Consider the following 14,813-nt stretch of genomic DNA (forward strand, 5'->3'; position numbering starts at 1 on the left):
TTGTAGACCAGGCTGGCCTCGAACTCAGAAATCCGCCTGCCTCTGCCTCCCGAGTGCTGGGATTAAAGGCGTGCGCCACCACGCCCGGCTAAGTTTTACCCCTTTATCTGTTACCACTTACAGGTGTTTTCTCTTAGTCTGTTTTAAGTTATTTTTTAAAGCTATATTAAGGTGTTATGTACCTTGGTGAAGGGCTCAGTTAGCATTTCCAAAGCTCTGCATTGAATCCCCAGCATCACAGAAAAAAATGAACATAAGGGGCCAGGGAGAGGGCTCCTTGGGTTAAGCCCTTGCCACACAGGTGTGAGCACCAGTGTTTGGATTCCCAGCACCCATACAAATGTGTGTGTTATGGCCTGTCTGTAATTGCTTAGGAAGCCCATAGAGAGCATCCTGGGAGCAAGATTGGGAGCTCTTGGTTCAAGAGGTTTTGCCTCAATATGTAAGTTGGAGATTCATGGGCTGCTGTCTGCAGGCTGCAAGAGTAGTCTTAGAAAGGCCCACAAGTCTCGCCACACTACTGGTGGCTTAGGCAGAGTACTCTCCAGCCCCACCATCACTGCTAATGCATGTAATGTTTGGAAAGTTCATATTCCATAAAAGAAAGTCAAAAGGATTAATCTTACATAGTGAGATACACTGAACCAATTGTTTCATTTGCAGGTAAAAGTTTCATTTGATCTGAATACTATCCAAATAAAATACCTGGATGAGGAGAACGAGGAGGTAAAGTATCTGAACTCCATTATTAGAGATTTAGAACAGGGAACTTTTCTAAAGTGCTAAGGAGCTAAAAGTTCAGAATAAAGCCCATTTTAATGGCTTACACCTGTCTTTCCAGTACTTGTGAAGTTTAAGCCAACCTGGGCTTTAGAACAAAAGACTGTCTCAGAGACCCATAGGGAGGTGGGGGGAAGGAAAGAAAAAAGTTCATAATAGTTTTATCTCATTTGCCTAGTTGTTTAAATGTATTTGATAGTTGCATACTTCATGAAGACTATGGGCAGGGAGGCAGAGGTAGCTGGATCTCTGAGGCTAGCCTGGTCTACAGAACAAGTTCCAGGACAGCCAGGGCTACACAGAGAAACAGCAACAATAATTTAACTATGGGCATCTGAGCTGGAGTTGAGAAAAATGGAGACTATCAGAGAAAGAACCTAAAATTATAGCAAGACTTGACATTTAGTCTATGATGATGGTGGAGCTAAATGGGAACCCTTTATGAAGTGGTTAAAGTGGACTAGACTAGCAGTACTGTCTATCTGGTATGTTGTCATCTTTATTTTCCCTTAAGGAAGCAGAAGTTCTGAGAGATTAGAAAGCTTGCCCAAAGGCACAAAAGTACTGAAGTAGGGGTCCAGATCCTGGGCTCCTAGCCCTACACTATGCTACGTGTTAATACCACTAAGATAAAATAGAGCACATTATTTAAGCATAGTAGGAATACTGACCACCTGACCTGGGAGTTTGCTGTGAGACCGGTCCTAGTTAACAAAATGCGCGGGTGATGAGACTTAGAACTCACTGTTGCTTTTCTTCTCTTCATAGATATCCATCAATAGTCAAGGTAAGTTCCTGGGAAAAATCTTGTTAGCTTTACTTAATATTTATTTGCCTGACATGGGAGTGAGTATCTATATTTAAGTCCAGTACTGAGGAGGCTGAGGCAAGGAGGACCCTTGGTTTAAAGGCACTCTGGACTTCATAGTGAAACCCTGTTTCAAACAAATTAATCTGTCCATTGAGATGTTTCCGTTTAAACCATGCTTTGCTCTAACATACGTTTTAGAATAGAATTTGGTATACTGTAAACCCAGGTTGTACCCAGTCATCATCTGTGGCATTAGTTTTGTAGGAGATTCTTTTTTTTCTTACTGAGGAAGGGTCTCAGGGTATCTTCGGCTTTCTTCTAACTCAGTGTGTAGCCTAGGATGACCTTGAACCTCCACCTCCTGAGTACTGGATTACAGGCTTATGCCTCCACCCCCACAATATGCAGTACTGGGAATCAGACTTAGTGCCTGGTGCTTTCTAGGCAAGCACTCTACCAGCTCAGCTACATCCTCAGCCTCATAGGGGACTTTTATTGTAATCCAATGTTTTTAATAGAAGATAGTACATTTGTATGGGTCATAAGAACAGGTCTTATGGGGCTGGAGAGATGGCTCAGGGGTTACGCGCACTGACTGCTCTTCTGAAGGTCCTGAGTTCAATTCCCGGCAACCACATGATGGCTCACAACCATCCATAATGAGATCTGGCGCCCTCTTCTAGGGTGTCTGAAGACAGTTACAGTGTACTTACATATAATAAATAAATAAAAAATCTTTAAAAAAAAAAAAAAAGAACAGGTCTTATCCAACATGATATTTAAGATGCTGATCTTCTGAGAATGATACACTGCTAGTTTGTCACATGCAACTCATTCTGCTGGTATTGCATTTGGTTTTGACCTGGCATCTATGTGAATATCAATGCACAGGCAAGTCATGTCCGTGTTTATCAGGCAGTTGGTTGTAGTCCATATTGTAGTCCCCACATCCTTATGTGAACCAGGTAAAATGATAGTCTCAACACAGTCCAGGAAGTTCACTGAATCTTAGGCTTCACAAAGCATAGTCAGAAGATTTGGGTTGATATTTTGTGCTAGCACAGCACAGAGGGACTTGAGAGGAAGCTGCTTTGTAATAGCTTCTCTTGGCACTGGATTGCGTTGCAATAACTTTTCCAGAGGAGATGCCACCCCAGGTGGGCACCAACAACAGATCAAAGTATAATCTCACCAAAGTCCAACTTGGAAGCAGTGAGTCTGTTGGGCTTTCTTGCAGAGCAGAGTTATGTACAAGAGTGTGGGAGGACACAAACAGCTAGGTCACTGCAAGGTCCCACCCCATCGTGGTTTGCAATCTTACTGTATCGTAGAGACCTGCTTTTAGCCATCCTTCAATTCTATAAATAGGCTATCATCTCTCAAGACCTCTTGCAGCTAGAGAAAGGAGTGGAATCTCAGGCAAGGGTCTTCTAACACCCCAGTGGAGTAACAATAGCTCCATTGCCAGAGTCCTGGCTAACACTCTGCTCTGGTTGTCATAGCTATAGGGGAAGAGGTCAGGAATGAAATCTTGTTATGACCAGAAGGAAGAGCACCATTTAATAATAAGGGAGTCCATATATGAAGATTCTAGGAATTTGAATAGGATTTTAAAAATGAATTTTATATATATTTTAAGGAGTTTAACATTGATACAAAATATATAGGTGGCTTTAAAAGGTTACTTGGGCGGGGGGATAAACTATGTATCATCTCACAGTTGCCACCCTACACCCTGCCTCTGCCACTTCAGGGTAAAAGTAGCTGTGATCTATAGCAAGATTCTTCAATACAATACATCATTATTAACTATAGTCTTTGTTTTACAATGGAACTATAGGATTAGCCAAGTATGGTATGACTCTTCTGTAATCCCAACACACAAAGGATTGTAAGTTTGACATTATCCTGAGCTACATAGCTAGACTCTTCCACACCCTCAAAAAACAAAAAACAGTAGGGCATATGATATTTAGTGTAATTTGTAAAACTAGTCAAAAAAAAAATGACTTTTGTTTTTGTCCCTTTAGGCGAATATGAAGAAGCACTTAAGGTAATGTTTACTTCATATTATTTTCAAGTAATTTGAAAAATACTTATTGAAACTAAACTCCCCTGGAAAGTACTAAGAATAGAATGACTCCCGTTAGTTAGAGAGTCTATGGTAAGTAGGGCAAATGACTCAGCAGCAGGCAGTTCCTACTACAGTTCGAGGCGATGTGTCATCTCATTGTGGGACTTAATGCCACCATCTTAAAAAGAAGCCTCAGGGGTTAAGAGTACTAGCTGATCTTATAGGTTCAAAGTTCAATTCCCAGCCACCACATAACCACATGATGGCTTGGCTCACAACCATCTGTAATGGGATCTGATGCCCTCTTGTGGCATTCGGTGTACATGCAGATAGAACACTCATACATAATAAAATAAAGAGGAAAAAAGAAAGCAGCAACAGCCCTGGACGTTCACTTCTGTGATTCCATCACTCTGGAGGCCAAAGTGCCTGGATCATTGAGTTCAAGGACAGATTAGGTTGTGTAATAAGATTGTTTCTCAAAAACAAACAAAAAAAAAATGGCAAAAAAAGAAATGGCAGGAGGATTGTTTGAGCCTAGTTTAGGGATAACCTGGGCAACATAATAAAACCCAATTTCAAATAAAATATATTGTGTACAGGAAATTTTAGGTGATTTTTTTTCCTCTTTTGCAATGATGCGCTCAGCCCCTCATGCATGCTATACAAGTGCTCAGTATCCTATCCTAAGAGGAATCTCAAGGCCATAGGTCAAGGAAAGCAGTTACAAGACAGAGAGGCAGACTCTTAGCTATTCAGTCCCTAATTTTTCTTAAACATTTTATTTATTTATTTATTTATTTTTTGGTTTGGTTTTTCGAGACAGGGTTTCTCTGTGTAGCCCTGGCTGTCCTGGAACTCACTCTGTAGACCAGGCTGGCCTCGAACTCAGAAATCCGCCTGCCTCTGCCTCCNNAGTGCTGGNATTAAAGGCGTGCGCCACCACGCCCGGCTTCTTAAACATTTATATACCTTCATGAAAACCAAACAGCTTATTGGAGTTTCCATAATACTTTATTAGGAAGATGTTCTTCACAAAGATACGACTATTTGAGCTTCCTAAGACCCCAGGTTAAGGGAAAAGTAAATGCTTAGCTATAGGGAAAAGCTTTAAGTAGCCATGATTAGTATCAGGCTGGAATTAACTTTGTTTTTTAGAAAGTTGAAATTAGAGTTAATGTCTTACAGAGCAGGCAGTTAACGGGTAATATACACCTCAGAGGGTGAAGCAGGAAGATTTTTACCTGGATGCCAGCCAGGACAACCCAGGTGACCCCATGTCAAAACAGAAAACAAAATAATTTAAGAAGAGCCCAGTAGATGGCAATATTACACTGCTTGTGGACGTTGTACATCGTGGTGCGCACTAGGCTCCGCACCACGATGTACAACGTCCACAAGCAGTGTAATAAGATTGTTTCTCAAAAACAAACAAAAAAAAAATGGCAAAAAAAGAAATGGCAGGAGGATTGTTTGAGCCTAGTTTAGGGATAACCTGGGCAACATAATAAAACCCAATTTCAAATAAAATATATTGTGTACAGGAAATTTTAGGTGATTTTTTTTCCTCTTTTGCAATGATGCGCTCAGCCCCTCATGCATGCTATACAAGTGCTCAGTATCCTATCCTAAGAGGAATCTCAAGGCCATAGGTCAAGGAAAGCAGTTACAAGACAGAGAGGCAGACTCTTAGCTATTCAGTCCCTAATTTTTCTTAAACATTTTATTTATTTATTTATTTATTTTTTGGTTTGGTTGTTGTGAGGCATATAATGTTCTAATCTGATGATTATTACAAACAAATAAAAATAACTGCTTGTGGACGTTGTACATCGTGGTGCGCACTAGGCTCCGCACCACGATGTACAACGTCCACAAGCAGTCACCAGTCCTATGTTTTTTGTTTTGTTTTTATTTTATTTTTTGGTTTGGTTTTTCGAGACAGGGTTTCTCTGTATAGCCCTGGCTGTCCTGGAGCTCACTTTGTAGACCAGGCTGGCCTCGAACTCAGAAATCCGCCTGCCTCTGCCTCCCAAGTCACAATGTATTTTTATTTTGTAACATGCTCTTGTAACACACTTTTAGATGGCTAACATTAAGCAAGGAAATCAACTACAGATGCAAGTCCACGAAGGGTACCATGTTGTAAATGAAGCACTCCCCAAAAATGTAGTAGAAAACCAAGCAGCTGCCAGGACAGGGAAGAAGCCACTTGCACATTATTCTTCACTGGTGAGAGTCTTGGGATCAGATATGAAGACCACAGAGGAGCCTATGCCAGAGGTATGAAGAGGATGGGCCTATCTGACCAACTCTAACCTTACATCTCATTGTCTCTCCTATAACATTCGAATGGTCATCAAAGATTTGGGCAAAGAGGCTGGGGAAATAGCTTTGAAAGCACAAGACTGTGAGTTTGATCCCCAGAACCCATGTTAAAAAAGCAAAAAGCTGGAAAGATGACTTACTGGGGAAAGAGCTGTTGTGCAAGCATGAGTACATGAGTTCAAATCCCCGCAATTCACAGGCATAGTGGCATGTTGTAACCCTGATGTGTCTGTAATCCCAGTGCTCCTATGGCAAGATGGAAAGAGAGACAGGAGGATCTCTGAAAGCTGACCTGCCAGCTACCGTGGCGTGTGCAGTAGTAAACAGTAGAAAAGGGCTCTGTTGCACACAAGGTGGAAGGCAAGAACCAACACCCAATGCTGTCCTCTGATTGCCACATATGTGCCTAAACTCACATAAAAGCCATGTGTCATACATGTGTAATCTCAGGACTGAAGAAGCAGAGATAGGAGGATCCTTGGGACTTAAAGCCTAGTTGGCTGTACCAGGCCAGTGAATGAGTCTGCCTCAGAAAGATTTGTTTTAAAAAGGTGCCTGGGGAATAACACTTAAGGTTTTGCAGCCTCCATATGCACACACTGCACACTCACGTATAAAGATTTGATTGTTTTTGAAACTAGCAGCCTTGATTTACTTCAAGAGAAAGGGAAGAAACTAGAATAGACATTTTGATTTGTGTTCTTTCACAAAAAAAACAAAACAAAACAAAACCTACACATGTCACATGCTTTTGACATTTGATTAAAGAAATAATACATTTTAGAAAAATTTAGAAAAAGTAACTTCTCTTGTGTTTTCTCCCAGCCATGTTCCTCTGCTCCTTGTGACACAGACCAGCCGCAAGACAAGCCCCCAGATTGGTTTACAAGCTACCTGGAGATGGTGAGTGTCCTCTCTGACCTGGGTGTTAGCAGCACTGTTGGCACAGGTAGAAAGGTGAACCCAGATGGCTGCAGCCTCTGGTGCAGGGGAGTGGCAGCTATGACTTCTGACATAAAGCAGATGTAGTGGAGGAAGTTCTAACCTGCCTGAAGCATCATAAAAGTTGATGATCCAGTTCTAAGGATGTGAGGGAGACAGACAGATGTCTGTGCTTCAAAAGGACACAGTAACAGCATTGTCTCAAGGAAGAATCAGCTTCCCTGAGAGGAAGGGGCCTGTTACATTTCTGTGCATTCCTCCAGCAGCCATGAGCCATGTTCTTGAGTTAACACCAGAACCAGGGAACCAGAGCTATTTCTTCTCACTTTTCCTGGTGCTGGAACTGAGTTTTCCTACCTTGTGTTCTGCATTGTAGTTCAGAGAACAAGTGGTTAAGGAAACGGTGGAGAAACTTGAACAGAGGTTGCAGGAGAAGCTTGTGCTCCAGAAGCCACTCTTGAGTTCCTCCCCCACAGAAGTCTCAATGCCTATTTCAGAGGAAGCCCTGTTTTTGCCAGAGAACCAGTTCAGCTGGCATATTGCTTGTAGCCACTGCCAGAAGAGGATCGTTGGTGTGCGCTACCAGTGTAGGTAAGCAGTTCCTGGGCAGGGGCAGCGGACAACAAGCATTCTGGGAAGTTTAGGGGAAGCTGTACATCTTCTTTCTCCAGCATAGGTAATGTAGCTTTGATTTACAAGCACAGGATAATAGCAGGAACTATTGAGAGTGCTATTCATATACGCATTTGGGTTAACAGAATCAGGCAAATTAAGTTCCCTCCGTCAAAATTAGGTCACTAAGGATAGATAGCCCTCCCCACCCTTGCCCCGTTCAAAATGTTCTTGTATCTTACTTGTTTCTGTAAACTATTTCGTGGAACTAGGTGTTAGTGGGAGTTACTTTTCTCATTTTACAATGAAGAACTTAAACCTTGGCATCGCAAGTGGCAATTGAAAGTTACCATCCAGCTGGTAATGGAGCCAGTATAAAGCTTAAGCTGGTTCATTGCCCTCTACTTCAGGGACTTCTTGCTGCATAGCTTGCTGCATAGCTGCATACTATGTTGGTCTTTTCACACAGCCTATGCCCGTCCTACAACATTTGTGAAGATTGTGAAGCTGGACCATACGCCCATGACACTAACCATGTTTTGTTAAAGCTGCGGAGACCTGTTGTGATATCCTCTGAGCCATTTTTTTACTCAAAGTATTCCGCTCCTCGTCTGCCTGCTGCTTTGGAACAAGTCAGGTAAAGCCATACGCTTGTGGCTGCTCATTTATTTGGCTTCTTGACTCTGCTGACACTATTGTTGAAAATATCTGAGTGGGCTGAAGAGATATCTCATGGTAAGAGCACGGTCTGCTTTTACCAAGGACCTTGGTTCACTTCCCAACATCTACTTTGGCAGCTCACAACAGTCTGTAACTCCATTTCCAGGCGATCTGACACACGTTTCTGGCTTTTGTGAGCATCAGGCACACATGTACACTCATACACATGAATTAAAAATAAATAAATCTATCTTAAAAATCTGGCAAGATGCCTTTAATCCTAGCACTCACAAGACAGAGGCAGCCAGGTCTCTGTGAGTTCGAGGCCAACCTGTTCTGCAGAGCAAGTTCCAGGACACAAAAAGAAACCTTATCTCAAGAGAAAAAAAAATCAGATATAATCCCCAGCACTCACAACCATCCTGAGTTTTAGCCCAGGCTAAGCTATGTAGTGAGTCAGTCTCATAGCAAAAGAAAAGTGCAATGGTAGTATATAGTGTCACAAAATTATTGATCATCTCCTTCTTCTTGTTCCTTCTCAATTGATGTGTAATGAAACAGTTGTCTGAGACTCATCAAATGGAAATGATAAGTATGAAAGAAATTAAGAAACTAGATGCTGGGCTGGAGAGATGGCTCAGATGTTAAGAGTACTCACTGCTCTTCCAAAGGTCCTAAGTTCAATTCCTGGCAACCACATGGTGGCTCACAACTTTCTGTAATGGGATCTGATGCCCTCTTCTGGTGTGTCTAAAGGCAGCAACAATGTACTCACATAACATAAATAAATAAAATCTTTAAAAAAAAAAAGAAAAGAAAAAAGAAAGAAACTAGATGCATTGTTGACATGAATGCAGTGCCAAATGTTTCAAGGCATTCATTCATTATCCCACAGGCTCCAAAAACAGGTGGACAAGAACTTTGTGAAAGCAGAAAAGCAAAGGTTGCGGGCTGAGAAGAAACAGCGGAAGGCAGAGGTCAAGGAGCTTAAAAAGCAGCTTAAACTCCACAGGAAGATTCATTTGTGGAATTCAATCCATGGACTTCAGAGTCCCAAGTCCCCTTTGGGCCGACCTGAGAGCTTGCTGCAGTCTAACACCCTGATGTAAGTGCAAGGCCAGGGCAGGGGTGTGGCTTCCCATCCAGCTCTCTGATACAGGAATGTGAACACCCTTTGTTTACCTGTGTGTCTCCTAGCACCCACTGTTTTAAGTTTCCCATTGTCTTCCAAGCTGGTTCAGGAGTTATTTTAGACACTCAGCTTTGATGCCTCATTCAGAAAGCAAGAACTAACAAGGCTTAGAACAGGGATAATTCAGACTTTTCTGGAGGCAGTCTGGCAGGGTTGAAACCAAGAAGCAAGTCTCCAGTTATATTTATGAACACTTGTAATTACCCTATATTAGGCAGCGTTTCTTTGTTTTATGGCCTGGAATTTGATCGTGTGTGTGTGTGTGTGTGTGTGTGTGTGTGTGTGTGTGTGTGTGTCTGGGCATGTGTGCCTTGACATGCTGGTGAGATCTGTTCTCTTCTTCGATCTTTATGCCTTCTGAGGATTGATTTTAGGTCTCTGAGCTTGCATGGCAAGCACCTTTCCCGGCTGAGCCTTCTCACAGGCTCAACCTAAATAGTGTTCGTATTTAAGTCAAGTGGATTAGTACACCCTTCTCTGTAGTCACAGTGTGGCATGTTTGGAGGCCATCACACCAGTAGCCAGTGACTAAGCATCTGCATATCTGTCCAGGCTTCCTTTGCAGCCCTGTGCCCCAGTTATGCCAACACTCAGCGCAGCATTTGTGGATGAGAATTTGCCTGATGGGACTCATCTTCAGCCAGGAACCAGGTTTATTAAACACTGGAGGATGAAAAACACGGGGAATGTGAAGTGGAACACAGACACAAAGGTACGTTTTCCTTCTGAGGGTTAAGACGGGGATGTGCAATAGCAGAGGGCACACCTGACAAGCATCCTCCTGTTCCTTTCAGCTCAAGTTCATGTGGGGAAACTTGACTCTGGCTTCTACAGAGAAGAAAGATGTTTTGGTTCCCTGCTTGAAGGCTGGCCACGTTGGGGTCGTGTCTGTGGAGTTCATCGCTCCAACCTTGGAGGGGACATACACTTCACACTGGCGTCTCTCTCACAAAGGCCAGCAGTTTGGGCCTCGGGTTTGGTGCAGTATCATAGTGGATCCTTTTCCTTCCTCTGAGAGCCCTGATAATGTTGAAAGGGACAGGATTAGCTCAAGCAAAGCTGACGATTTCTCCTGTGAGCAAGAGGTGAGCACTTTGGCCATTGGCCCAGGCCTAGGTTATTTCCTCAGTCATAGGAATGTCAGGCTTGTGACTCGTGCTTATATTGTAGTCCATTGCACTTCGGAGGCTGAAGCAAGAATATTGCAGGCTCAAGATTAGCTCTTGTGGGGCTGGTGAGATGACTCAGTGGGTAAGAGCACCCGACTGCTCTTCCAAAGGTCCAGAGTTCAAATCCCAGCAACCACATGGTGGCTCACAACCATCCGTAACNAGATCTGGCGCCCTCTTCTGGAGTGTCTGAAGACAGCTACAGTGTACTTACATATAATAAATAAATAAATCTTGAAAAAAAAAAAAAAAAAAAAGATTAGCTCTTGCTAGGGACTGAGAGAGGGACCTGATCGTAAAAGAACTCACTGGTAGCTTGTTATTCTTGCAGATTTCCCAACAGTTTACTGTTTCTGAATTCCCATCAGTGTGTCAGAATATAGTATAGTTAACTTCTGAAGAGAGAGGGTCATTTGGGTGGCAGTTTCAGAAGTTCCTATCTGTGATTAGGCAGATCCAGTGCTTTCAGGCCTCTAGACTGGACTGACAACATACAGTGTAGCAAAAACAAACAAACCAGAAAACACACTTAGGCCAAGATGGCAAGAGAAAGAGGAAGGGACCAGACCTAAGGATCTCATGTAAGGCTACGCCTGAGAAACATTCATTGTTTAGTAATGCATTGCTTCTAGAGAAGCTAAGGCTAAGCCTTTTCTTTGCCTGCCTGCCTGCCTGCCTGCCTGTCTGCCTTCCTTTCCAAGACAAGGTTTCTCTGTAGCTCTGGCTGTCCTAGAACTCAGTCTATTGACCAGGCCTCAAACTCAAAGAGATCTACTTGCCGGTGCAGGCAATCCCAGAGGACTTTTGTCTGTAATGGTGCTTGCTGCACCAGGAAAAGAAGGGTAACCTGGCTGGGTGTGGTGGTGCACGCCTTTAATCCCAGCACTTGGGAGGCAGAGGCAGGTGGATTTCTGAGTTCGAGGCCAGCCTGGTCTACAAAGTGAGTTTCAGGACAGCCAGGGCTATACAGAGGAACCCTGGCTCAAAAAGAAAGGCAACCTGGCCTGCTACTAAACTCCTGGTAGCGTTTCTCCTTAACACTCATCTCCTAGAGTATCCCTGAGCCCAAAGACATCTTCATCTGCCTGTTGCCTGCTGCAGTCTGTTGTTGCTTTTTTGTTAGTGGAACAGACTCCACTGTTTGAACTTAGAGCTAACCAGTGTTAATTTCCTGGTTTGGGCTAACTGTACTTTCATTAGGTTATAGAGGATGGTAGGTGAAGGAACAGTATGTGAACTCTTTACTGTTTCTGCAGCTTTTCTAGACGTCCTAAATAAAATAAAAAATGTAAATGTAGAGGTTCTGCTGTGTTTTTATTTTAGGGGAGACCTTGTCAGCCTGGTGCTTGAGCTCTGTCAAGGTCGTAAAATATATCCCAATTATTTGTCCCTATAGGAAGCTTTTCTTCTAGCTGAAGAAGAGATTCCATTGGGTGAGGTGACAAAGCAGACAGAAGGGACAGGAGCCAGTGCCTCACAGAAGACAAGATGCGCTGCCAGTGAGAGGGAGCTGTACATTCCATCTGTGGACCTCCTGACTGCCCAGGTAAGCAGTTGGAGCTCGGAGGGACAAGGGCAGAGAGAGTGAGTACTGACAAACGAGCTTTCACCTTGTTACTGAGAAGGTGCTGTAGCCTTCATGGCCCTGGGGAGTTAGAGATGGGCAGGCTGGATCCAGTATCTCATGAGGATGAGATGGTTCGTGGAGCAAGTTTCTAAACTGTTTGCTCCTGAGTGTGAAGCTCAGGCTTGTGCTTCCCCACGGCTTCCCTCCAGTGGTCTTGTAAGCCTAGCCTGCTTCACTCACCTGGCCACTGTCTCTTCTCCCCCTGCCAGTTAGAGTTTGAGAACACCATGTTCCTTTTTACCTCTTCTAGTCACTTGGTTGAGGGGGGCCATGAATTTAAATAGAATTGAATCCAGGCAATGTCCAGGAGACCTGAAGGTCCATTCAGGAAAGAGCATGGCTCCCACTTGTGCTGCAGACACCTTTATTTGGCCATCTCTTTTTTCTAGGACCTGCTGTCCTTTGAGCTGCTGGATATAAACATTGTCCAAGAATTGGAGAGAGTGCCACACAACACCCCTGTGGGTAAGACTGTCACTTCATTCATCTTGTTTAGGTGTTGGCATTACACGGTCTCTTCTGGGTCTGCTGTGCAGTGCTAGAGGATGAGGATCCCTCCCATGCTGTGACAGTGAAGTTGTACCCATAGTCCATCTCTTCCTTTCCCTGTCGTCTGTCAGTGCCACAGTACACGTGTGTAAGGGCTGCCGTACTGTAAAGGGACCCCTTCTTCATTCCCTCCCTTTGTTCCTTTCTTCATAGTTTTGTATATTGGCTTTGACCTTCTAGGCCATTTACTTGTTTGTGACTCAGCTTTGATCAGCCAGAGCTAGTTGCATTCCTGGTGAGCTAGAAAAGTTCTTGATGACATGACAGGTGGTGGAGCATATTTGGGTTTATTTTAACCCTGCAGGAAGCAAGAAACCTACAAACTGCTGCTTCTGGACACTTGATTGTTTATGATGTCATGCTTTCTCTCGGTTGATGGTTTTCCTGTCTTCATTCTCCAGATATGACTCCCTGCATGTCTCCTCTGCCACATGACAGTCCTTTAATAGAGAAGCCAGGCTTGGGGCAGATACAGGAAGAGAGTGAAGGGGCGGGATTTAAAGCACCTCCTGGTAAGGGGTTAAATATCTGTAAAGCACGTGCCTTCCCTTTCCATCCACCTCTCCTCACATGTCCATTCCTCATTACCTCTACCTCAGCAAATCGATGTCCCATGGCATCCCTCACTCTCTACGTCTCATGACAGCAGGAGCAGCTCTTCCCCCACCCAGGCTTAGGATGCACTGACTGGTGAGAGCTCTCAGCTCTTCAGACACTAAGTACAGGCAGGCTTTGTATGTCTTTCAGATTCCACTGTATCAGCAAAGAGGAAAGCTGAGACCCCTGCTTCGGTCGAAGAAACAGAAGAAGACCTGAGTGGGACCCAATTTGTATGTGAGACTGTAATTCGATCCCTTACCTTGGATGCTGCTCCAGACCACAACCCTCCTTGCAGGCAGAGGTCCCCACAGAGTGAGTGTCCCTAGATTCCTTGCTGAGGAGGGAGGGAGGTTGATCTTGGTGGGCTTTTGACCATGCTTACTAGAGCACCGAGAACAAAGAAGCCACCCTAACTCGTTTCTGTCCTCTCTCAGGGGAATTACAGCTGTATTCCACTGAGGGACAGCAGCCACTTGTGCTGCCTGGATTCTGCAGAAAGGATTCTTCCTGTAAGTTGACAGGATGCCTCAGCAAAAGCTTCCATTGGCAGCTGAGTCTTCTCCTTTCTCCCAAGGGCAGCAATCTGAAAAGTGGGAGATAACACAAGAATGCCAGCCTGTCCCCAGCATTAAATTCTACCATAAAAACCCCTTTGCGGTTCTGGAGAGTGGCTGTGGATAGAGAACTTGTCTTACAAGCTCGGGGAGCTCAGCTCCATGTCCAGCACTCAGTAAAACCTCAGGTGTTGTGGCAGACCCTGTCTCAAAAGTAAGGTAGATGGACAGACATTTACAAATGCCTTTAATCCCAGAATTCCGGGTGCAGGTGTAGGCACATCTTCTCTTAAGTTTGAGGCCAACTATGTAGTGAAACACCATTTCAAACAAAAGATGTGGGAATGGCTTCTAGGGAACTACACCCAGTGTTGGCCTCCTCTCTGGTCTTCAGGCAGTCTCACTTATCTACCTGCACACTTGTGCACTAACATGCACAAGACCTTCAGAACAGACTGTATCAAATTGGTAGAGCCAGTTCCATACGTCTCAATAACTATCCAAAAAAATTCAGTTTCTATTGCATCATAATAATACCAAATTTGAGGGCTTGGGAAGAGCCCTTACTCTGTAAACGAGACCTGAGTTTCAATCCTCATTACCCAGCTAAAAGCCAAACACAGCCCTATCTGCCTGTAACCCCAGCATCAGGGAACTGAGACAAGTAGATCCCCAGAGCTCACTGCCAGCCAGCTTAGCCAAAATGGTCAACTTTAAGTTCAGGGAGAGCCCTGAGGAAGACACTTGGTGTCCTCATCTGACCTACATGCACACATTCTGGTATAATCAGTATATATCACAACATACAAAAAAAGAATGAGCCGGGCGTGGTGGCGCACGCCTTTAATCCCAGCACTCGGGAGGCAGAGGCAGGCGGATTTCTGAGTTCGAGGCCAGCCTGGTCTACAAAGTGAG

The 14,813-nt window shown here is 44.0% G+C and overlaps 1 protein-coding gene across 12 annotated transcripts in view; it reads left to right on the top strand.

Annotated features, from left to right (window-relative positions):
• The window catches only part of Nbr1 (NBR1 autophagy cargo receptor), a 30,638-nt gene that overhangs the window by 6,735 nt on the left and 9,090 nt on the right, over window positions 1-14,813 (top strand). For 6 of the 12 annotated variants that reach the window (XM_021178338.2, XM_021178339.2, XM_021178335.2 and 3 more), the window contains 15 exons: window positions 664-726; window positions 1,549-1,567; window positions 3,622-3,644; window positions 5,751-5,948; window positions 6,819-6,896; window positions 7,312-7,526; window positions 8,017-8,184; window positions 9,103-9,312; window positions 9,952-10,111; window positions 10,194-10,484; window positions 11,965-12,114; window positions 12,585-12,660; window positions 13,146-13,256; window positions 13,474-13,656; window positions 13,779-13,853. In XM_021178338.2, the coding sequence (XP_021033997.1) occupies window positions 664-726; window positions 1,549-1,567; window positions 3,622-3,644; window positions 5,751-5,948; window positions 6,819-6,896; window positions 7,312-7,526; window positions 8,017-8,184; window positions 9,103-9,312; window positions 9,952-10,111; window positions 10,194-10,484; window positions 11,965-12,114; window positions 12,585-12,660; window positions 13,146-13,256; window positions 13,474-13,656; window positions 13,779-13,853 (2,020 nt within the window). The remainder of the gene's footprint in view (window positions 1-663; window positions 727-1,548; window positions 1,568-3,621; window positions 3,645-5,750; window positions 5,949-6,818; window positions 6,897-7,311; window positions 7,527-8,016; window positions 8,185-9,102; window positions 9,313-9,951; window positions 10,112-10,193; window positions 10,485-11,964; window positions 12,115-12,584; window positions 12,661-13,145; window positions 13,257-13,473; window positions 13,657-13,778; window positions 13,854-14,813) is intronic. The other 6 variants (XM_021178341.1, XM_021178340.2, XM_021178346.2 and 3 more) reach the window with 4 other exon arrangements.

This window comes from Mus caroli, chromosome 11, assembly GCF_900094665.2.
Source record: "Mus caroli chromosome 11, CAROLI_EIJ_v1.1, whole genome shotgun sequence".
Lineage (NCBI taxonomy): Eukaryota > Metazoa > Chordata > Mammalia > Rodentia > Muridae > Mus > Mus caroli.